Source organism: Lacerta agilis, chromosome 12, assembly GCF_009819535.1.
Source record: "Lacerta agilis isolate rLacAgi1 chromosome 12, rLacAgi1.pri, whole genome shotgun sequence".
NCBI classification, from domain to species: Eukaryota; Metazoa; Chordata; class Lepidosauria; order Squamata; family Lacertidae; genus Lacerta; species Lacerta agilis.
The window spans coordinates 7247506-7270879 of NC_046323.1; the positions used below are offsets into that span (position 1 = coordinate 7247506).

Consider the following 23374-nt stretch of genomic DNA (forward strand, 5'->3'; position numbering starts at 1 on the left):
AGTTATGCTGAAAATACTAACAAATAAATGCCAACGAGAAATGAGAGGTGATTGCTGCTATGTAGACCAGACTGGGAGGCAACTGCTGTTGTGTCTTGTGTTGTTTCCAGCTGTAACGTGCACATGGAAGATTTTTAATACCAGGGATTTTTATTGCCTGGTTATGATGACTGGAATGGTGGATATGCATGGTAGAAAAAGGGCACATTTGTTTTGACTCCAAGGAGTTACCTGCTCTGGAGGTTCCTCATCAACAAACTTGTCCTTCGGATCTTATGCTAAAGCTTCACCTCCTCCCATTATTGAAAACACTGATCCATTCACCATCTCCATCTCTAGGTTGACCCTACTTATTCCTCATGTTTATTTATGTTCTTTTTCTGCAGGAGAAAATATAAGAAAACGTCACAGAGGTAGGTATCGATCGCAGAAAACTGGAAGGAATTTGGCGGCGGGGGGAATCGGCAGAAAATATTTGTTGTTGTTTTAGCATTGATCTTGTTCATGCTGTGAACCAACTGTACCAAGAACAGGCAAGGTAAACCCATGGATAGAATCCACCCCACTAGAGCTTTCCTGCCCCCGATCTTCTACTGCAACTCACCCATGGGTTGGTTGTTACAAAAGCATTAGAGGTCCTGCAAGGTCTTGTGCCCCCAACTTCTCCACGATCCAAACTGATATTGGCTGGTTTGGATTAGATCTGTATTGATTAAACAAACCCCTTAGGGATTCAAGCGGACCTCTGATTAAATAAGAAATGTAGCATTTGACATGTATGTTGGGATCTTAATAAACCAATACCCACTTTCTTTGGAGAAATCTGCCTGCTTTATCTTTTATTGTGCTTTAAAACAGACATCAGCTGTGACCTTGTAATTATCAGGTGACTCTACTTTATATAAGAAAATACTTGATATCATGCCGTGCCGTAATGATAACAGATAATGCAGCCTAATATTATGTATTTTTACATGCCACCCCAATCTCTGAGCGGTGCAGGATTCCAAGGGCACATGCACTTTCCCAGAGTTCGTGTTTCCTTTGGAAATGAGGCACAACACGGACTGTGGTGTCTTTATGATATATGGTTTATTCACACATATATACAACCTGAAGCTATGATGGATGGGCTCACACCATTACTCTCCGGGAGGTTCTTGCTTCTCCCATGCCAGCAGAAATCAGCCACGACCCTCTGTTCCTCTGTCCAGATTTAACAGACTGCCACATTTATCAGGAGTTATGGGGAATCTGGCACCCCCAAACCCTGACAACCACAACTCATAACTATATTACCACCCAGAAGTCAGCCCCACTGAGTCCAACAGGACTTGCTCCCCTAAGTGTGTATAAGATTACAGTTGTTGTCAGCCTGTGCACATTTTCTTGGGAGTAAATCCTCTTAAACCCAATGGGATAGGACTTAAGGAAACATTCTGAGTAAACACATAAAGAGGAGGCTGTTAGTTGTCTTCCTGTATCTTTGCCAGAGGAATCCTAAAGAGAGGCCAGGTTGACTTTGACCTCTCTGTTCTTTCTGATGCTTCCTTATGATTTGCTTTTAAATGTTATGAATTTGAACCGACAACAGTAAATTTAGTGCTAAGTGGCTCACTGTTCGCTCTCTCTCTTTTCTTGCCCCCCCCAATAATAATAGGAAAAGGTGGAACCAAACTATCATGTTTTTCACAGGGTCACTGAAATTCCATGTGGCAGCCTAACCTTTTAAAATGTTGGTTGAAAGTTGGGTATGCTAATGGCAACTTCCTTACCAATGGAGATGTTATCTGAATCTTCCTCAGAAGTTCAGATCGTTCCTGTAAGTTGCTGACAACTGCCAGTTCTCATTAGCATCTCCGGGATATGAAGGTATTCAGCACATGGAAGAGATGGAACCTCAAATACTCTACTTAGGACTTATCCACACTTTCCTTTGTTCCGCTGCTTTTCCCCAGGGAAGACCTCTCTTTAGCATTCATTCTGAGCAAACGGTAGTTCAGGTTTTCTCTGGAATGACGTTTTCCTCTGGTTTAGAGCTGAAGAGTGGATTTTCCCTGGGAAAGGTGTGGGACAAGGAGGAAACCATTCAGAGCTATGCCTAGAAAGTGTGGGTCAAGCAGAAAACCACTCAGACCCATGTTTTCTAGGAACAGGACAAGCCAAAGTGTGAACAAGCCGTGAGTGTGTTATTCTACGTGGCCTGTAGGCTACTCTGGTGAGTCTTTTATGCTGATTTGGGGATCTGTTTACTGAACTGTAGAGCAGAAGAACTAGTCCTTCTGTAATAAACTGGGCCTCCATTTCTCACTACAGTGCACTGATTATATACTTTTATGCAACATAATGTTGGCCCCCTTTCAGGTTGTCAGTGTCTATATTTTAGGAACTGCCCCATTATCTAGATTGTAACTATTGTTAGTATTGTATTTTAAAACTGGTTTTGCCCACCCTGAAAATCATCATCATCATCATCTTCTTCTTCTTCTTCTTCTTCTTCTTCTTCTTCTTCTTCTTCTTCTTCTTCTTCTAAGTCATATTGCAGCAAAAGATTCACAATTTTGCAAAGACTTGGGGTGTTGTATAAAAACATTCGGTGAAATGTAATGTTAAATGCGTGAAATGTTTCCATCTCCTTCTTATGGGTAAAATGTGGAGCAAACTTTCTACACATTTTGATTGAAATTTGTCTGGACTGTTTGGGGTCAAATAGAATTGCACTGGGGTTGGATTCTGCCCATATGCTAGCAATTGACCATCTCTGGTTTAGGCCTATACAAACAAAGAAGGTTTGAAGAAGGCTTTGGAGTGAGTGAGTGAGTGAGTGAGTGGTGAGGTCCTATTCTGTCCTTCAGTTAGCACTTTAATGAGCAATATCATGTGCTCCTGCTGTGTCAACTTAACGACTTTGAAAATAACTGCAGGCTGATAATGTTTTCATCATAAACATGGACATTTCACAGCTCTCTAGGCAAAACCCCACTTCATTAGCCTCAAGTTCAGAAGGGCACTTGACCAGCGAGCTGTGATGCCAAGCAATCAGTGCAATGCCAAGAAACACAGTGTGTTTAATTAGGGTTGCTCTTTTTTCACATCCAGGTTACTTTGGTTAAGAGAAGGCTAGCCAGCTATTTAGATAATTAGTACTTTGAGGTTGACTTTACAGAGTTGGGTGATTACTGGAGAGAAGGGGAGGTGAATTATCTAGAACTGTTTGATGTCAAGCTGTCTGGTATAATTCTGTTCCATTCATGGGGAATCTGAACATTTATGAAAATATGTTCATTCTGCAGAGTGCTCTTCCTAAATTAACATCAAGTACCTGGCAAGGCTGACCTGGCAAAAAGCTGGTTTAACGACCCTCTGATGAGTGCATGGAAATCACTGGTGCTACTTAGGAGCACCAAGTACCTTGAAGTCGTTTGCATGCATGATCTTGTGGAATTGATCGCAGAATATAAATTGTAATTCGAGGACCCGGCTCCCGCATGCAGAAATAAAACTCAATGACGCATAACATTTTGGTTAATGGAAGGAAAAAGGCCACAACTTTTATTGGTTACAGCATGTGAGTGGTATTGGCTTAGGCATTGGGTTGAACAAACTACAGTAGACTCACCCCGCAGAGCGTGGAGTCACTCAAGGGTTAACCGCCCAGGAGGTGGAGCCTGTTGATGCGAGATACAACTGAAAGCTCCACCCCTGAAGTCACCGGGGGTCGTGCCATGGCCCTAGCCACCAACAGGGCGTCGGACAGGATCCACGACCGCCGGATTCCTTTACGGAATACCCAGCAATTGGAGGCTTAGGCGATGGCCCGAACCTTGCCCTCTGATACCACACTAAACCCAATGCCTAACCGCCAATCTAACAAAGTTGTGACAATTTGCTATGAGGTAGGTGAAAAAACCAAGAGGCTGAGCCAATTTGCCAATTGGGGAAAAAACTCCTACCAGGCCCCTTGCACAAACAAGGCGACCAACCGAAGTCCATAGCAATGTCCTAACCAGAGCCAACCTAAGGGAGGGCGGGCGGGTGATCCGACGAAGCAGCGACGCAGAATGGCGGAGGTCGCTGCCGCGGCTGCCCTAAGAGCAGCTAAAACCCCGCCCCTGTGCAAGCCCTATTGGCTGATGGCTAGGGGCGCGGCGCGGCAGCTGGAAAAGGTAAGGCAGGTAAGGGTGATGATGCAGGAGCCGGCTCCCGACCACAACCCCTCCCCTCCCGGAGGAGGAGAGGCTTTAGCAAAAGGCTTAGGTGTTACTTTGTTTGTACAGCTTATTACAAAACAAGAGGTGTGCAATAATGTGTTAGGCATATGTCATGGCTGTCAGCAGTATTTGGAGAAGAGTGGGGGACGTCTATATCATATCAGAAATATATTGGCATCCAATATTATGCCTCATTTAAAAATAGCCTCAGTTTATTGTTCCTTAACTTTGGCTTAATTTCCTTTTCACTTCTTATTTATTGACCTTGAAGAGTTATCTTGATTATCTAATTCTTTAAACTCCCCCAAGTAATTATAATGCTGCTCAGCTCATATGAAGCAATTCTGGGTGTTTTGTTTTTTCAAAAAAAACTTTATTTAGTAAGGTGACTGAACAGCAGAACGCTATGTGAAAAGACTTGCCGGCGTACTGAATGATCACTTTGATTTGAATTAAGATATGGTCGGATTAAAATGTTGTAAATAAATGAATGTATTAATTATGAGCAGGAAAACCTGTATCTATTTTAAAACAATTCTTCTGCAAGAAACTGCAGTCTTTGGAATGATGATAGCAACCCTCAGGGTCTAGTGGCGTAGGACTGACAGCATATAACAACTCATAGGTCGAGTTGTGTCCTGTGCAAGCGTGCACAGAAATTAGCCATATTTTGAGCAAGCACACACAGATGACTGTGCGCTTCAGACCCTAAACAGATATGTGGGCATTATTTCTCTACATGAGGTCAGTATTTATCAGCCAGAGCCAAGCAACCATAACAGGCACTCTTCAGTGCCCCCGACCCCCTTGGCAGCCATGGCAGTGGCTTCGTAGACAGACCCCACCCCTTTTGCTCCTCCACTCACCCACTTTATGGGAGACCAAGCAAATGAGGATCAGAGAATCATAGAATCATAGAGTTGGAAGAGACCACAAGGGCCATCCAGTCCAACCCCCTGCCAAGCAGGAAACACCATCAAAGCATTCCTGACAGATGTCTGTCAAGCCTCTGCTTAAAGACCTCCAAAGAAGGAGACTCCACCACACTCCTTGGTAGCAAATTCCACTGCCGAACAGCTCTCACTGTCAGGAAGTTCTTCCTAATGTTTAGGTGGAATCTTCTTTCTTGTAGTTTGAATCCATTGCTCCGTGTCCGCTTCTCTGGAGCAGCAGAAAACAACCTTTCACCCTCCTCTTTATGACATCCTTTTATATATTTGAACATGGCTATCATATCACCCCTTAACCTTCTCTTCTCCAGGCTAAACATACCCAGCTCCCTAAGCCGTTCCTCATAAGGCATCGTTTCCAGGCCTTGGACCATTTTGGTGGCCCTCTTCTGGACACGTTCCAGCTTGTCAGTTTCCAGAAGTTGGGTCCTCCATCATGGAGGGAACGTGTTGTGGTGAGATCCCCAGACACTGCCTCCCTGTTGTGGGGTAGGACTGTTTGGATGGCCACAACACTCCATTGGTTGCCCCTCTGTTGCTGGGGAGTTTCACTTTCTTGCGGTGTGCAGCAGATCACCTGCCCTCCTCTCGCTATATTTAGGGTGGTTCTTATGGCCTTGCTATGCCTGTCTGGGGGTCGCCTGTTTTGGAGCAGGGGCCCGGTAGGAATTTTGCCATTTGGCTGATTGGCTGGTGCCACTTGGTTTTGCCTACCATGTAGCAAATCGTCACAACTTTGTACGGTTGGCGGTTAGGCATTTGGTTCAATGTTTTGGGGAGGGGACATGGTTGGCTGTGCCTGCCCCTCCATTGCTGCTGCTAGGGAATTCCGTTAAAGGAATCCAGGGGCTCGCCTTGCTTTTGTCTGAACCCTGTCAAGGGGCTAGGGCAGGGGTCCCCAAACTAAGGCCTGGGGGCCGGATGTGGCCCAATCGCTTTCTAAATCTGGCCTGTGGATGGTCTGGGAATCAGCATGTTTTTACATGAGTAGAATGTGTCCTTTTATTTAAAGTGCATCTTTGGGTTATTTGTGGGGCCTGCCTGGTGTTTTTACATGAGAAGAATGTGTGCTTTTATTTAAAATGCATCTCTGGGTTATTTGTGGGGCTTAGGAATTCGTTCATTCCCCCCTCCCTCAAATATAGTCCGGCCCCCCACAAGGTCTGAGGGATAGTGGTTGAAAAAGTTTGCTGACCCCTGGACTATTTGATGGTTAACGTTTGTATTTTAGCATTTTATTGATACGGTAAGCTGTCTGGAAATAAATGTGGTAGATAAAAGTTCCTGTTGACCCTAAAGTACAATAGCTCCATCATAATTTCCTTTATCTCCTTGCGGAGTCCTTGCGGAGGTTTATTTTAATTTTGAGAGCATTTTATTGCATTCATTGATTAAATGATTGATTGCATCACCCCCTTTTCTTCAAGGAGCTCAAGGTGATATATCATATTTTTCCATCTATAAGATGCCCCCATGTATAATACGCCCCCTATTTTGGGGGACTCCAAATTAAGAAAACACCCCTCAGCCCCAATTTTAAACCTTTTTTTTTTTTTTGGTAAAAACCCCCTAGTCTTATACACGGGAAAATACGGTACATTATTCTCCTCGTTCAATCCCCACAAGAACCCTGTGAGGTAGGTTAGGCTGAGAGGTGGCGACTGGCCCAAGGTCACCCAGCAAGCTTTGTGGCTGAGTGGGGACTTGAACTCTTTTCTCTCCCAGGCCCTAGTCTGATACTCTAACCACTACACCACACTGTCTGTCTAAATGGAGCTTGTATTTACCCATATTTGTGGCAATAGGCACTCTACTGCATTGGTAATGGTCTGTGGCTACGAGCAATAAATATTTATTGGATGTTGGACTCAAAGTCAGACACTTGGTCCTGGTTTCTTAGCCGGCGACAATGACGCCTCTGACTCCATGCCTTGCTCAGCTAAACTCCGGGGCCAGATGGATGTGTGAAGCCATGATGAAACCTTGCAGGGTCTTACATGCAAATGCATGTACTAACACCAGAATGATGATGACATTGCTTGTAAATGTGTCTAATAACACCCCTTTTGCCCAACAACAGCAGCAACAAACTTTGGCACTGAAACCGTTGCTTGGGGGAATCGGCAGAGTTTGGGAAGCTGCAGATTAATCTCAATAGCTTGCTTTGACAGCATTCCAAATGTCATTCTGTATTCAATTCACTCACTTGAGTCTGTCATGTCATTTTGTGGGTAGGCTTCTCGGAACACATTTTAATGTGTTGTTTGCGATAACAGACGGGCACTTGAGGAGCTATTACAACCCAGTTCTGGATATTTATCAGGGGCAGGGAATTTTTCAGCCTTTTTCCTCGGTTCCTCCTGGACTGTCCTGACATTTTGCCTTTATTCGAAGCAAGACTCCTCGTGCTTAATGCAAGCTAGGAAAAGACCTTTGGGGTTTCAGAGAACAGCGCTGTTATCGGTCTTTATGAAGCTTCAGTTCATGTCACACAGTGAATCCATTCTCTGGATAAGGAACCTGGAGTGGCAACAGGGCCACTGTTTAGTCCACTGTTTTGGCAACTAGGTCTAAAGTGGTCGAATGTTCAAATAATATATTAGAGAGGCAGCTTTCTCGTTCTCTAATGCAGTCTTTCGGTTGGATACCAGTGATTGTATCCTTTTTAGACCTTTTTGATTCAGTGGTGTTGTTGCTTGAGGGGTTAGTGAGCAGTTTATCAGGGGATTCTTTCAGCATGGCTTCCTCGTCAGTCATCTCTGCTAGCGGGGAGAAGGTGTTTGAGACTGGGATATTAAAAAATATCCTTTGTTTTTTCAGGGAAAAATTCACTAATTTTCGTTTGCTTGGCAAGAGGCAGGCACACCAATTCCTCTATATCCTCTGATTCTCTAGTACGTTTCCCAGTTCCTCTCCTCTTATCAGCAGGGCTGCGCGGTTGCTGAGTCATCTCTCTCTTCACACAATCGCCTCAAAGCTTCAAGGTCAGTAGATATCTCCCAAAATAACGAAAGGAATCCCCCTAATTAGTAAACTAAAAAGGCTAAAAAGTGCTATGGAGTGCCTAAATTTTATCAAACTTCTGTACTCATTAAAACAATCTTTAAAAGATAAAATCAGAGAGCTCACGCTGACTAGGTTCCGTTCGCCATCTTCCCATCCTGGTATCTCGGCAACAGGGCCTATTCTGTCACATCACCTGTCATCTTGCGGAAGTGATAATGCGCTAGAGCAAAAGACCAGAGTTGCACTACTTTCCCCTGCCATAGGGGCACCGGGCAGAGCGCTGTTCAAAACACGCAATGGCTTCAGAAGAATCAGTAACTGATTCACCTCGATACTGTTTGCAATATCTGTCAAACTCCGTTGCCTAGCATCGTCCCTCCACCTCTCCCCTCTGCATGTGTCAGATAAAAATAGGTCCTCCTGTTTTATATTACATGGCAGGGTTCCTCCTTGGAGATAGCTTGGAGATCAAATGAGTGGAATGAAACATGTGCTTCCATGGGCACTTGCTGGTCATGAAAGGATCTTGGACCACTTAGCTATTTCAAAGAAGCTGCCTTTGCCTTCTGTCTTATATATACGAATAGTAGTGAACTCAGTTTTCTCTTGGGCCTTGTCAAGGTAGTAGCTGCTCTTTGCAATAAGCACCCTCTGCTCACTCAGAGAGGTATTTACAGTTCTTTATTTACATATGTACAAACAGCACAGTACAGATTATGCATCTGAATCGGATTGTTCAGATTTGGGGAGTGGCTTTCTCTGAGTCCTTCTCCAGCACAGTAAGTGGGGAGACCTCGCGATATGTCTCTGATCCCTGCGTTTTAGCTCTCTCATCTCCTGAGCTGACAGTACTGCCTCTCCTTCTGTTCCTGAACTCCCTGTTTGGTGTTGGGGCGCTCTCTCAGCATTGGAGAGCCTCGACACCGCTTGGCTGCTCTGTGGCCTCGCCCTTCCTGCCTCCTCCGTCATTTTCTGCTCTTCCTCTTCTGACCATTCCTGTTCTGAGTCTTCTTCTCCCCCCCATCCCCCATGTGTTCTCTGGCTGTCCCATGGCAGGTCTGGAGCAGAACCATCCACACAGAAGATGGGAACACCAGCAAGCCCGGGGGAACTCTGAATTGAGTAGAAGTGCAAAAACAAAACAAAACAAAACAAAACACATTTGGGCGGGGCCCCTAAACTGGAAGATCTCAAGTGACTGAATTGCAATTGATGGTACACATAATGGTAAAGGTAAAGGGACACCTGACCATTAGGTCCAGTCGTGTCCGACTCTGAGGTTGCGGTACTCATCTCGTGTTACTGGCCGAGGGAGCCGGTGTACAGCTTCCAGGTCATGTCGCCAGCATGACTAAGCCGCTTCTGGCAAACCAGAGCAGCGCATGGAAATGCCGTTTACCTTCCTGCTGGAGTGGTACCTATTTATGTACTTGCACTTTGACGTGCTTTCGAACTGCTAGGTTGGCAGGAGCTGGGACCGAGCAACAGGAGCTCAACCCACCGCGGGGATTCTAACCGCCAACCTTCTGACCAGCAAGCCCTAGGCTCTGTGGTTTAACCCACAGTGCCACCCGCGTCCCTGATGGTACACATAGTATTATTTGAATTTGTAAGTGGTAGGTGGGTCTGTGAATGTTAGCACAATGAAAGCAGGGCAACCTCTGCCCTTTGGCTTCCAAAGTGGCTCAGTCAGTGCACATTTCCTCAGACTCTGCTGCGATAACTGCTGTGTAGCTTCCTTCTCTTGGTCCACCGGGTTCCAGTAGCAATAGATAAAATGGACGGCAGGAAGACCAGAAAATAAGACAGTGGGCAGACAGACAGAACCACTGCTGGAGAAAGAGACCTGAGCGCACAAGGCAGGGGGCACCCAGTGCAGTGCAGGCTTGGAATATTCCTACAGGGCTGGACCTATTATTGGGCAGAGAGCTGCTGCCAAATTGGGAGTCCGCCATGTGCCCCCTAAGGTACCCTGCTGCCTTCAGGTGCAAGTTGCAACGGAGGATACTGAAGTAAGAATCAACAGCCAGTGGGTGGGGGATGCACCATCAGATTCTTTGACTCAGGCAGCAAAATGTCTTGAGCCTGAAAACACACACACACACAAACACACACACACACACACCAGTATTCTCTTGAGACGTTGGCTTAATTGGTTTCCCTGTTTTGTTCTCCCAGGGTCACCATTTTTCTTTCAAAACGGCACGTATGCTATCATTGCTGGTTCGTACAGCTGTGATTTTTTAAAATATATATAATAAAACAAATAAAAGTAACGTGATGAAGCAGGAAGTGAAAATGAGAAGACTCCTCACACCTGCCAAAGAAGCCCCTTAACTTCAGAAGTGTAATTGACAAGAGGATTCTGTGGGGATAGCCAGCAGATGGGATGTCCAGTAATCCCGGAGTTCCTGCTCCCACTGCGTCATGAAAGGGTCCACTGGCTATGATCTGAAGGCAGTTGTCGTGAGTTCTGAAGGTTACTGAAGGTTTCCGAAGGTTTTCTGCAGGTATCTGAAGGTTCCAGAGATTCCGGAGGTCTCCGGATAGAAAGATAGGCTAAGCTAGGTAGCGGCCAAAATTTAGAAGGCCAAATAAACGCTTTTGAAATAAAAGAAATAAAACTAAGAGACTGCAGTCAATGGTGAATAAGCTCTCAACTGCTCTGTGCGGCTGGTTTTGCTTTCTGTTTCTCTCTAGCTTGTCACGCACCGATGTTCTCTCTAGCTTGTCTCGCGCGTTCTCCACACACGCTACAGAGAGCGGAGGCTATTTATTAAGAAATCAAACATCATCACAACATTTACAAGAACCAATCACAACCTTGTCTCTAAGCTAGTTTCTGGGCGGGAAACTATCAACTGACCGTTACATTGGCTAAATTGACGCGCCTTGCCCAAACGCGGAGGGATCCACGCAGCAAACTCTCTGCTGGATCCTCTGCCCTTCCTTCCTAGCGCGGAAGGTTACCTTAAAATAAACATAAACAAACAGGTGCAGGAGCACCTTAAAAACGTATTTCCACAGGATTCTCCAAAAGTTCCCTGAGCTGAAGAAAAGTGGGTGGGAGGTTGCGATGAAGAGAATGGCAGAAGCAGCAGCAGGTGATGCAGGAAAGCATCATGGATCAGCACCCCGAGGAGACACCTGGCCTTCTCCCTCCCTCTCTGGTGCATGAGTAATGGCGTTCGAAGTGGGGGAGACGCATTATATGAACGGGCGTAAAGCGCATTAACTGAAGCGGAGGAAGGTTCCCGAGTGAGTGAAAATTGAAGCACTTTAAAAGAAAGGTGGGGTGAGTAATCAGAGCACACAGAGCACCTGAAAACACTTGACGCCCCCCCCCTCAAACAGAGCTACTCAATTTGAAAGCGGGCCTTTCCTCAGATGGGTGCTCACGCCCCATCTTTGCCTGTCTCTCCCTCTTCTGACGGTCCCAGTTCCCAATTAAAAAAAGGAGGGAAGTGGGCAGCGGTTCTGGATTTAGGGCAGTTCCCCCACACAGGGGGCTGAGCCGAGTGGGCACAAAATATAAATAAAACAGGAAATATTTTTTTGGGGGGGGGGAATTTGAGGAGGGCAAATTTTGTCCTCGCTCAGGGCACCATATTATCCAATTCCACCCCTGTGGGCAGTGAAGGGATCCTAGCAACAGTGGAGACAATTCTGACTTATTTTGGAGGTGAAGAGGAGAGGCGAGGAAAGCCCTTAGAATGCATGTATCGTTTTGGGCCCCGGGAAAGTGCTCTCTTCTGATCTAGCATTACAAGAAATCCCTGTTCCGGGGTTTTGCAGTCTTGGGATAATGTGGAGCCTGGCTATTCTATGGCAGCTTTTCTGAGCAAGCTGGTGGTGTGCAGCCTCGGGTGTGGAGTAGCCAACAAGCTGACGTTGAATCCAAGCAAGATGGAGGCACTGTAGGCGGGCGATTCTCAAGTCCAGATTGTTAGTCAACTGCCTGCTTTGGGTAGGAAAACACTCTCACCCAAAGAGAAGGTTTGTAGTCTGTGTGTGTTCTTGGACCGATCTTTGTCGCTAGAGGCCCAAATGGATAGGAGGGTCTTCCACCAGCTTCGGCTGCTAAAACGGCTACAGCTGTTCCTTAAACATGGTCATCCATGCGCTAGTAACTTCCTGGCTGGATTTCTGAGGTGTGCCCTATGTGCGGCTGCCCTTGAGGTTGGTCCAGCAGCTTTACCTGGTGCAAAATGCAGTGGTTTGACAGCTCTCTGGGGCAAAAAATCACCACCCACTTATACCAGTGCTGAATAACCACTAGCTGCCAGTTAGCTACTGGGCTAAGTCCAAGGGGCTGGTTTTGGTGTGTAAAGCCCTATTCGGCTCGGGACCAGAATACTTGAAATATTGTCTCACCTGTTGTATACCCAATGGATCACTGTGTGAACTGTAGGCGAGGACCTACTGCAGATAACCATCTTATCGGAAGGTCCATTGTGTAGAATATAGGAATTGAGCCTTTAGTCTTAAGGCAGGTACCCTTTGAAATTCCCTTCTAGTAAATATTAGTCAGGCACCATCTCTATTGTCTTTTCAGTGTCTACTGAAGACATTTTCCAGTCTGCTTCTGTCTTGGAATTCTTTTAAATATTTTTGTTGTTGTTGTTCACTCGTTCAGTCGTGTCCGACTCTTCGTGACCCCATGGACCAGAGCACGCCAGGCATGCCTATCCTTCACTGCCTCTCGCAGTTTGGCCAAACTCATGCCAGTCACTTCGAGAACACTGTCCAACCATCTCATCCTCTGTCGTCCCCTTCTCCTTGTGCCCTCCATCTTTCCCAACATCAGGGTCTTTTCCAGGGAGTCTTCTCTTCTCATGAGGTGGCCAAAGTACTGGAGCCTCAACTTCAGGATCTGTCCTTCTAGTGAGCACTCAGGGCTGATTTCTTTGAGAATGGATAGGTTTGATCTTCTTGCAGTCCATGGGACTCTCAAGAGTCTCCTCCAGCACCATAATTCAAAAGCATCAATTCTTCGGCGATCAGCCTTCTTGATGGTCCAGCTCTTACTTCCGTACATTACTACTGGGAAAACCATAGCTTTAACTATACGGACCTTTGATGTTTTTAGATGTTTTTAATTGTTATTCTTTCTGTGCTTGCCATTCTGGGCTCCTTTAGGATATAAATTTAATAAATAAACTGATAAGGAAATCTGTAGGTCCTGGAGTAAGTCCTTATGTGATGTGCAGAGATGTTATATATCTGTACAGGTTTTGCAGCTTTGCTCTGTTGAGCTGTAATAGATTGTATTCAGCTTGGCACATTTACTTTCATGTTGAATTCTGCATTATTTTCAGGCGGCTCTTTTCATGTTATTGCAGCCCCTGATGTATGGAAGAAAAAGAGGTGTGATTAATAAACTGCTGCGCAGTAATGAAGATATCAGTACAATAATTTCACTGCTTTATCAAAAAGCCAATTGTTAAATGTACATGACTTGGGCTAGCTCCAGGCAGGAAAGGAAACCAGCCAGTTCACTGACAAACGAGAGTTACATTTAAAGTAAAATAGAATGGCAGTGTAGCACACACTGAAATTTGCTCTTGGCTTTAACTACAGAATCGCTTGGGGCGGAGAGATTGAAAAGCTGCTGGCTATGCTTACGCTTTGCATAGTAATGCCACATTTTAGATATAAATCTTTTTCAAGGCTAGATCCCAGGACACCATGGTCCTTATAGTGCATTTGTAAAAATGCCATGCTTTAAGGAAAAAGGAATGAAATTGCTGCTAACAGTTGCTAATCTGTTTTATTATGAAAGCCTTTCTCGTGTAAGTGTTGCACAAAATGTACCCACGCTGGAGGATGTTGAAAGATTCTGAAAGCTTGATGATTTATTTTCTAGGCATTATTGGGGGGGACAGGACACTGGCGTCCTGCAAAAGTTATAATTATCACTTCAGTTAGAGTCGTTTACTATATTTGTGTTATCGCTTCAATTAGAATAGTTTATTTTATTTGTATGCTTACCCTTGTTAGTACCTTTCCTGGGAAAATCAGAGGCTTACAATGTCAGGTTCCCACTGGAAGACCGGACAAGTGACAGAACATTAGCAGTGGCAAAGTTTCTATCGGTGGTGGCAAGAACCAATGATCCCTATTCCTCCCCCCCCCAATAACTTTCTTTATTAATTTTCACATATTGAAACAATTAAAACTTATTTTCTATAACAAGAAGAAATATATCTCATTACTAAAAACATATATAAAAACTTTCTTATCCTTTCTCACTTTGTTTCATGACTTCCTCTAATCCCTCTTTGCTGATTTCATTATAGTACAATACATCTTTAGCAGTCTTCCAACTCATTTTAAACATTCTTATTTCAAATCCTCTAATTTACATTCTTTCTCTGTCATTGTCTAGCTTTACTAACTATTTTCTAATTATTTCCAATTCTAAATACATACCTAAGCTTCAATTTCTTCCAAAAACTTTCCTCTTTAACAAATAATACAATATTTTTAAAAATACACTTTAAAATTGCTCCAGTCTTGCTCTGTTGTCTCCTCCTTCTGGTCAGGGATTCATAAAGTCATTTCGGTCAGTTCCATATATTCCATCATCTTCATTTGCCATTCTTCTATTTTTGGTATGTCCTGTATTTTCCAATTTTTGGCAAGCAATATTCTCGCCCAATGATGCCTATTCCTAAGTCTGAACAAAATGCTTGTGTAACCTGAAGGCGGGCTGTCGAAATTGTGTGCTGTTTTGTAATGAATTGTTGGGTCTCTGGACCATAATAAAGATTGTTGTTATTTGTATGCTGTTAGTTGGCCAAAGAGCATTAGATTTTGGATTACAATGACATACCAAGTGATGTGATATAATAGGCTATTCTGTGTTGAGCTCGTGTGTATCGTGATACAGAAGAGCTCTCTTCCCAAAACTGGGGATAAACTAGAAATGAAAGGGAGAAAGAAGGGAGAAGATGTGGAGCCAATCAACATTTGTACCTTGCAAATATAAGCAGCAACCTACTCAATATGCCTACATTTTTAATTTGTGAAATAATTGTAATCTTTTCCCAAGATTGCATAGAAGAATCATATTATTAATCATGAGAAGGGCATATATTAATACTGGAGGACCTCATCTATACAATAACCTCAGTGTTTGATTCTTACATTGCATCCCTATCTACTGTCCCCCATTAACGATTTGATCCATTTCTTAGCGGAGCCTTTCCATTGATCTCAGCAGACTATGGATGGGGACCCAAAAAGAAACTTTTTCTGTAAGTGATTAAAGTATAGAATTGGGCATCTTTCCTTGGTTAAATCTGAGCTTAACTGTAGCAGACATGACTTGCCGTTTATCTTGTAGTAAACTCTATGGGTTGCTGCAATGAAGACTGGTGTGTATCTTGCAGAAAGGCAGACTAATAAAACCTCTCTAATCGGGGCTGTTAGATTTCTTTAGAGGAATGTCATTGCTTAAAAGGGGGGCTTTTTGTTTACTTTTGTTTATTCTGAGGAAATTTGAGGAAGAGCTTATACCACAAGAAACAGCAAAGGTGTCAATCAATTTATCCGTACTGGGATAAATCCACAGACATTCTGACCTCATTTTAGGTGGCTTCCTTTTTAAAAAAAAATACTGAACATGCTGTGAACTGCTGAAACCGTGTTCTTGACTCCTTTTCACTTCTGACATTCTCTTCCCAAGTGATTCCCCCACCCCTCAACTTGAGCTGGGAAGAATATTAAATCTTAAAGTGGGTGCAAAATGACTTATGGTTTATTTACAAGTCCTTTCCAGAAGAAATAGCAGTGTGACCTTTCGGTCATGCTACTGGCTGTTAAATGGTGTTTCTAAAATTAAACTGTTCCTCTCAGTCTGTGGTAATTGGTAAATCCACTTTGCAGGACGTTCCTATGCACTTTTGCTCAGAAGTAAATCCTGAGTTTAGGATTGCAGACTAATTACTCAGACAGGCCTATAACTCTTATTTTGCATTACAGTATATGAACAAGGAGTTGCATGTGGTTCTACAGAATGAAGTCCTGTATTGAGCTAGAATCCATCTGACATTTAAACAGTTATACAAATATTTTCATTTTAGTAATGTCTGTCTACAGTTCTACCAAAGAAGTGTGTGTGTGTGTGTGTGTGTGTGTGTGTGTATATATATATATATATATTCTTTCCAATATGGTATTGAGAAACAGTCTTTTTCTGTATAATGTTGCTGATGTGCTAAATAAAGCGCTTTTGGGTGAGACACGTCTTGATGAAGAAAACGCAAAAGCAAAACATCGTTTGGTAATTTTACAGGCAGAGACATAACCTGATCTGAATGCGATAAATGCATCCCATGTGTGAAATTAACTGAGATCTAGGTAAAACATATATCCATATTGAGCACATCGGCTTCCTCTCCAGTCATTCGTGTACATTTGCAACCTGCTGCTCTTTTATAAGCATGTTAATTAAAACGTGAAGGCAGATGGCGAATCTGAAATGGAACATATTAGGCTAACCGCAATACCTTGGTGTAATGTAAATTACCTCGCCAAACCCAAGCACTTGACGAACATAAATAGGTGTTGTTGTTCCTATACTTAGTAGCAGGATGGTCGCTGTGGGGACGGCCCTCTCAGGGATATTCCAAGCCCCTCCCTGAATGTTCAGTTTTCACTAAGAAAAAGAAGTCACCCTTACTCATGGCAATATGAGGGAAAGTGTGCATGTAGTATTCTACCCATTTGCCCAATACGAAGTCAAATTGCTCCACTTTCTCCTTTGCACCGCAACACGTCTAGTTGTGGACTTCCTTAGTGGAGTTCTGCTCCCTTGTGTGAGCTACGAACTCAAGCCAAAGAGCTTGATCCCAATGCTTTGTTGTTGTTCAGTCGTTCAGTCGTGTCCGACTCTTCATGACCCCATGCACCAGAGCACGCCAGGCACGCCTATCCTTCACTGCCTCTCGCAGTTTGGCCAAACTCATGTTAGTAGCTCCGAGAACACTGTCCAACCATCTCATCCTCTGTCGTCCCCTTCTCCTTGTGCCCTCCATCTTTCCCAACATCAGGGTCTTTTCTAGGGAGTCTTCTCTTCTCATGAGGTGGCCAAAGTACTGGAGCCTCAACTTCAGGATCTGTCCTTCTAGTGAGCACTAGAAGGACAATGATCCCAATGCTAGCTCATCTCTAAAGAGGAAGGGGGCTGTGTATCCTATGCAGCTTCAGAAATAATAACATCTTTAGGCCCCGTGAACCAGCAAGGTTTGTGCTTGTGGTTCCTCTGAGGGGCGACTGCACTTGTGCAGCTTCCTCGACGCTCCCTTCTCAGTGACGGATGTGTAAGAGGCCTGTAGGGCAGGATCGGAGAGCTAGAGTAGCCCCATAAAACAGAGGGCGACTTTGAACAGGGGCAGCCAGTTACACATCAGCTCTCACCTATCCTGCTGCAACTTTTAATGAGTGAATGCAGCGGAATGGCTAGCACACTTATTTGGGCTGGCTGGCTGGCTGACAGACAGACAGAAAGACAGGTGTGTTTGTGTGTGTGTGTGTGTGTGTGTGTCACTGCTGGCTTCTCTGCCATTCTGAATCCTCTGTAAGCCACAGCAAGAGGACTCTCTTAATCTCTAGCACGTTGCTGTTGACACAGCAATACCAACATCCTCAGTGAATCAGCCCGCAGCTGAAAATGGCTGGTACTGCTGTACGCTCTGAGCTTTCCCCCAGTTGACTGTGGCCATGCCTTTTCTCTTTCCTTATAGTAGGCGCACTGACAACAGCAAACAATGGAATTGGCTCAGGGCATCCATCAGCAATGCTCCAAATGCTGTGTCCCTTCCATTGCTGTACCCAAGCTGATCACAGTCATTCTAGGTAATAGCAGACCCTCCAAGTGTCCCTGTTTTCCAAGGACAGTCCCAGATTTACAGAAGCCGTCCAGGTTTTTGATTTGATCCCGGAATGCTTCGCTTCCTCTTAGGACATCTCTATTTTCATCAGAGAAATGTTGGAGGGTATGTAACAGTGTAAGTGAATTCACCGACCGAATGACTTGTACACTGTAGTTAGGGCTTGGGGGATACCTGGGAATGTGTATGTATGGTCAGCAAGGCACAACCTCATTTAGACTTAAGGCTGTATATACACTATACATTTGAAGCACGTTTGAAGCACATCCCTCTCCCAAGAATTCTGGGTACTGTAGTTTACCCCTTAAAGTGTTCTAATTCCCAGCAGCACTTAATAAACTACAGTGCCCAGAATTCTTTGACAGGGGGGGTGAGTGCTTTGAATGCACTTTAAAGATATACTACATAAGTCCTGATGATGAGGGTCGAATAGAAGACATTGCCACAGCTGGGCTTTGTTCAGTGTAAAACCAAGTTAGCTAATAATAGAAAGTAGAAACCCCAGTATTTCCCAACAGTGAACAATGGTTAATGACTTTTGACCAATGTAAGGAGCTGACCACAGTAAGCATTTATTACCAAGGTGCTATGCACTGAATTTATTTCCCCTTCATTGCTTGACATTGGAGCCGTGAATCAAACACTTGCTGTTTGCTTTCCTTTGTGCAAGCAATTTCCTTGATATACTGATAATCAAACAACACATCTTTACAAATCGACTGTACATTATTTTGCAATTGGTTTAAAGGACAATGAAAAACTGAAGCCCATTTCTATTTTTTATAGTCTCATATTTATGGCACTCTTGTACCATAAATATTGCTTCACAAAAGAAAAGAAAATAACCAGTTTTTCTCCCGGACAATAAATTCTCTACAGAAGAATATTGGATTGCAGTATGAACAATGATTTTAGCAACCTTGTTCTAAGAAGAAGAGTCTATAATGAACATCATTTTACTGTATTAGCAGAAGAAAAATAAAGTATGGGTACCATCCAGACAGACTGAAGAACCTTTAGGCTGCAATCCTATGAACCATATACAGTCGTACCTTGGAAGTGGAACAGAATCCATTCTGGAAGCCTGTTCGACTTCCAAAATGTTTGGAAACCACGGACCATTTCAATTTTTAAAAAAGATAAAAGTAGTTTGGAAGCCAGGGCATGCATCAAGTTGACAGCATCCATAATTTGGTTGGGCTTCTAAGGAACTTCACAAGAATCTGGTAGTCTGATCACAGGTGTATATTCTAATCCTGAATAATAGACCCAATGACTCAGTTTTGATGCCATGATTTTCGACTCCAGGGATGCATAGATTCCTCTATCTTTCGCAGAGTGCGTCTTAGATTAAAATGACTAATTTGTTTTTCTCTTGTCTTAATCGACCATCACGGGGCATCAGAGACTTCATTTAAAAACAAAACAAAACACCCTTCTTCCTTCTAATTAAACCTGTTGGAGCTTTTAAAAATTGAATTCTTTCCTTTCCCCCTCAGCAGAAATCAAAAGAAATGGATTTTGCCCAGGGCTACCTATTTTTACCATTACTAATCTGGGAGCTCCAACACTATGTTTTGGACTATCCCTGCTTTCTTATGATACAGGCATCAAATAAGCCTGACCCATCGGGTCAAATGGAACCTACAAGCAAAAACAAGTTTGTTGACGCTATAGTAGGTAATTTGTTATGAGGGGTGATGCATGCACAAATATTTGGCCAATGCAGTGACCCCACAAACCAGGCAGTACTTTCCGTCTTCGACATGCCGTTTTGTTGTTACCTACGATTGCATCTGACATTGCATCTGACTTTGCAAGGTGGCACTGTATTTTTAACAGTAGCAAAGAGAGAGAGCTGCCTGGTTTGTAGTCTCTTCCATCATTGTGGCAGGAGAAACCATAAGTTTCTCTGCCATTGATCCATGATGGGCAACCCTGGCTGTTCACGTTGGCTTTCCATCATGAGCCCTTTGGCCCTCCGAAATCGCACTGCGGTGATGTAGATTGTTGGAGTATATGGAGGGAGTGAAAGCATGAATGAATGAACGAGAGCAGGATTACTGGTCGGAAGTGGGAAAGCTTCTTTGTCATGAGATTCAGCACCTAAAATATGGATAAGAGGATGTGGTTGTGCTAATCCCGGCTCTGAGCTGGATTAACTTTTTCAGAAAGAAAAAGAAAAATGCTGTTTCTGCTGCACAAGGCTGCTTTTTGATGTAGCGTGCATAAAAAGGCACAACCTGTTTTTGGTTTTTGTTTATACTGCAGGCATAGATGTGCTGCTGCTTAAATGTCTATAAAATAGGCAGGCTTAACATTATTTTGGTTTGGATTTCTGCCTTGTTGTTGTTGTTCAGTCGTTCAGTCGTGTCCGACTCTTCGTGACCCCATGGACCAGAGCACGCCAGGCACGCCTATCCTTCACTGCCTCCCGCAGTTTGGCCAAACTCATGCCAGTCGTTCGAGAACACTGTCCAACCATCTCATCCTCTGTCGTCCCCTCCTCCTTGTGCCCTCCATCTTTCCCAACATCAGGGTCTTTTCCAGGGAGTCTTCTCTTCTCATGAGGTGGCCAAAGTACTGGAGCCTCAACTTCAGGATCTGTCCTTCTAGTGAGCACTCAGGGCCGATTTCCTTGAGAATGGATAGGTTTGATCTTCTTGCAGTCCATGGGACTCTCAAGAGTCTCCTCCAGCACCATAATTCAAAAGCATCAATTCTTCGGCGATCAGCCTTCTTGATGGTCCAGCTCTCACTTCCATACATTACTAATTTCTGCCTTAGCTGGTTAAAAAAAGAAAGAAAGCTGGAGCTGAGGTGACAGTTCTAAGAAAGTCGAGGATAAAAATCTAAAGCAACAACAATGAGAAGTTCAGGAAAGCACCAGACAACACAGTAAAACCAGCCAGTGAAACCCCAGATAAAATATATGTAAACAGTGGAAAGCAGGTGATCTATCAGTCGTCATGAAAAGCCACTAAAAGCATGAAATAAAGGCAAGTCTACATGTCTAGAGAAAGAGCTCTGCAATTTGGTGCCACCATTGAAAAGGCTCTTTCTTTCTGTTAGCTCTTCTTCACCGGTGACACCCTGCTTCTCCATGCAGGAGGAAGTCTCCGGAACAGGTTGATCTTAGTGGGTAGGTTTGTGTGTAGGATTTCTCCAGTGCTATAAAAGCTTTTCAAAATAGGCACCCTCTCCTCTTATTCAGATGCAATACCCGGAGTCGGGCTTTTTTTGCCAGCTATCTGTCTTTCAGTGAGGTATAAGGCAAATACTGTGTTCCATTTAAACAGTGCAAACTTGAAACAGGTATACAGTACCCATAAGCGAAGAAAGTTACCAAGTGGCTTTCAGCAAATCATTGCTGCAATGCTGAGAAATGCAGGTTTCTTCGTTGCGGTTCACCATAGCCTGGAACAATTCCAGACTAGGTTTTATTTAAAAAAAAAAAAAAAAAAAGCTCAGGAGCACTAGCTCTGAGGCACTTGAAGAGAGAGATTTCTGGCGGGCTTTTCTCATGCCAAATATGTGTTTTACTACAAATAAAGTGGTTTGGTCACCATCCTTCAATGTAAAGAGTACATCCTACAATCGTGACAGGAAAACTATGAATTCACGCTGAGCACTGTGAGGACTTCTAACTGAGGTTTACCTCAGACCAAAGCCTAATAACTGCTTTCAGCTTAACCAACTTCAGAGGATTGTTACTATGTTATAAGATGTGTTTGGTTCCCCGAGATCCTTCTACGTAGAGTGAGATATAAATATATTTTTGACAGAAAACTATTACGTACTTTCCCCATAAGCCAATGCTACTTTCTAAAGCTTGGGTGAAGTATATTGTACGGCCTTCCAAAGTTTTTGAAGCCTACGCTGGAATTATCACGGAGTTAGAAAATTAGCATTTATCATTCATCATGAATATGAACCACATGCCATAAATTGCCATCCTTTATCAGACACTCTAATTTGATTGTCTAAGTGCAACAATTACTGTTTTCTCTTGAGTTCAGTCTTCAGAATATATTAGGATAAATAGACGTTTTAAAACATGAGGCATTAGTCTTTTTGGAAGAAATAGCGGATGGTCATCTATCAGGAGTCATGATTCAACTGATAGAAGTGTGTTAGCTCACATCTGAAATAATCATTGTCGCTGTTCACCAGACTATATAGATTCTGAGATGAGACCTTAAGTAAAGAAATAATGTGAAGTTTGTGACAAGTTTGTGAGCTAGTGAATGGGACAATGGATTTGAAAGGAGATTTGCCTCACAAGCCCAATTCCTTTTCTAATTCTCCACACATCTCCCTTATTTGTAGTGGTAGTTAAGAAACTCCTTTCTGTCTCTTCAAATTCAGTTCTCATTTTTATTATTATGTACAAATAAGCAATACTTTCCCTGTTCTCCTGGTGACTTTTTGCTACGTGAGTACTTTTCCAGGGGAAGATTAGCTATTATAGGCAAGCTGAATTTCAAGGGAAGCTTGTCTGCCATGAGTGATGGTCTTGTTGTGGAACTCCTGATACGCTTTTAAGAAATCCAAGGATGTGATTTGAAAACTTCTACCTTTAAGTATCTTGCTCATCACCTTTTTTTTATTCCTTGGCTCATAATTTCCATTGTACTGAATTAAATGCGAGCTGCCTAGACTTTTGGTGCCTGGCATCTAAAACTCTCAGTGGAGACATCATGGAACCAAATCATTCCATTCCTTTTAGGTTTTTCTGTTTCAGGAAGCATTTTCTTCTGGTTTATTCGCTTTCCGTTCACTTAGCTTTCCTCCTGTAATTTACAAGAGAGCTTTACTACCTGCATTCTCTTAGCAATCTATTTTTTTCAGCTGTTTCATAAACCTGCCTAGCCATCACTATGGGGGCTTTTAGTAACAGTCAGCTATTGATTTGGCAACTTCTTTCTCTCTTATTAACCAAGCCGTTAGCTACCTTCTGCCAGCCATCATGCCACTCATAAATCTTTCACTTCAAAATAAATTGCAAATGCTACTGCTCTCTTTACTTTAATGTGATAGTCTAGTAATAGCTTTTGGCTATTTATCAGTTGCATATTGATTTTTCCCTAACTTAATTATCTTCTTTTCTCCAACTTTTTTCCCTCTAGAACATATTTCCATTTCCCTCCAATGTTGTTAAATAACACCTCACTAGAACTCTTCCTAAATGAGGAGATACGTTAAGTGAATCTATGAAAACTTCATTTTCATTTCACCAAATGCATTCCTTGTCAAGGACTTGAGTAGCAATTTGTCAGGCAAGAGAATGTGAACTGAATTGCCAGATCTG

At 43.4% G+C, this 23374-nt stretch overlaps 1 protein-coding gene across 2 annotated transcripts in view; it reads left to right on the forward strand.

The window, feature by feature from the left end:
* The window catches only part of PDE1C (phosphodiesterase 1C), a 244296-nt gene that overhangs the window by 110198 nt on the left and 110724 nt on the right, over positions 1-23374 (forward strand). The window contains exon 2 of one of the 2 annotated variants that reach the window (XM_033165413.1): positions 387-413. The exons of the other annotated variant lie outside the window; for it this stretch is intronic. Within the exon in view, the coding sequence (XP_033021304.1) occupies positions 387-413 (27 nt within the window). The remainder of the gene's footprint in view (positions 1-386; positions 414-23374) is intronic. 2 annotated transcript variants of the gene reach the window in all.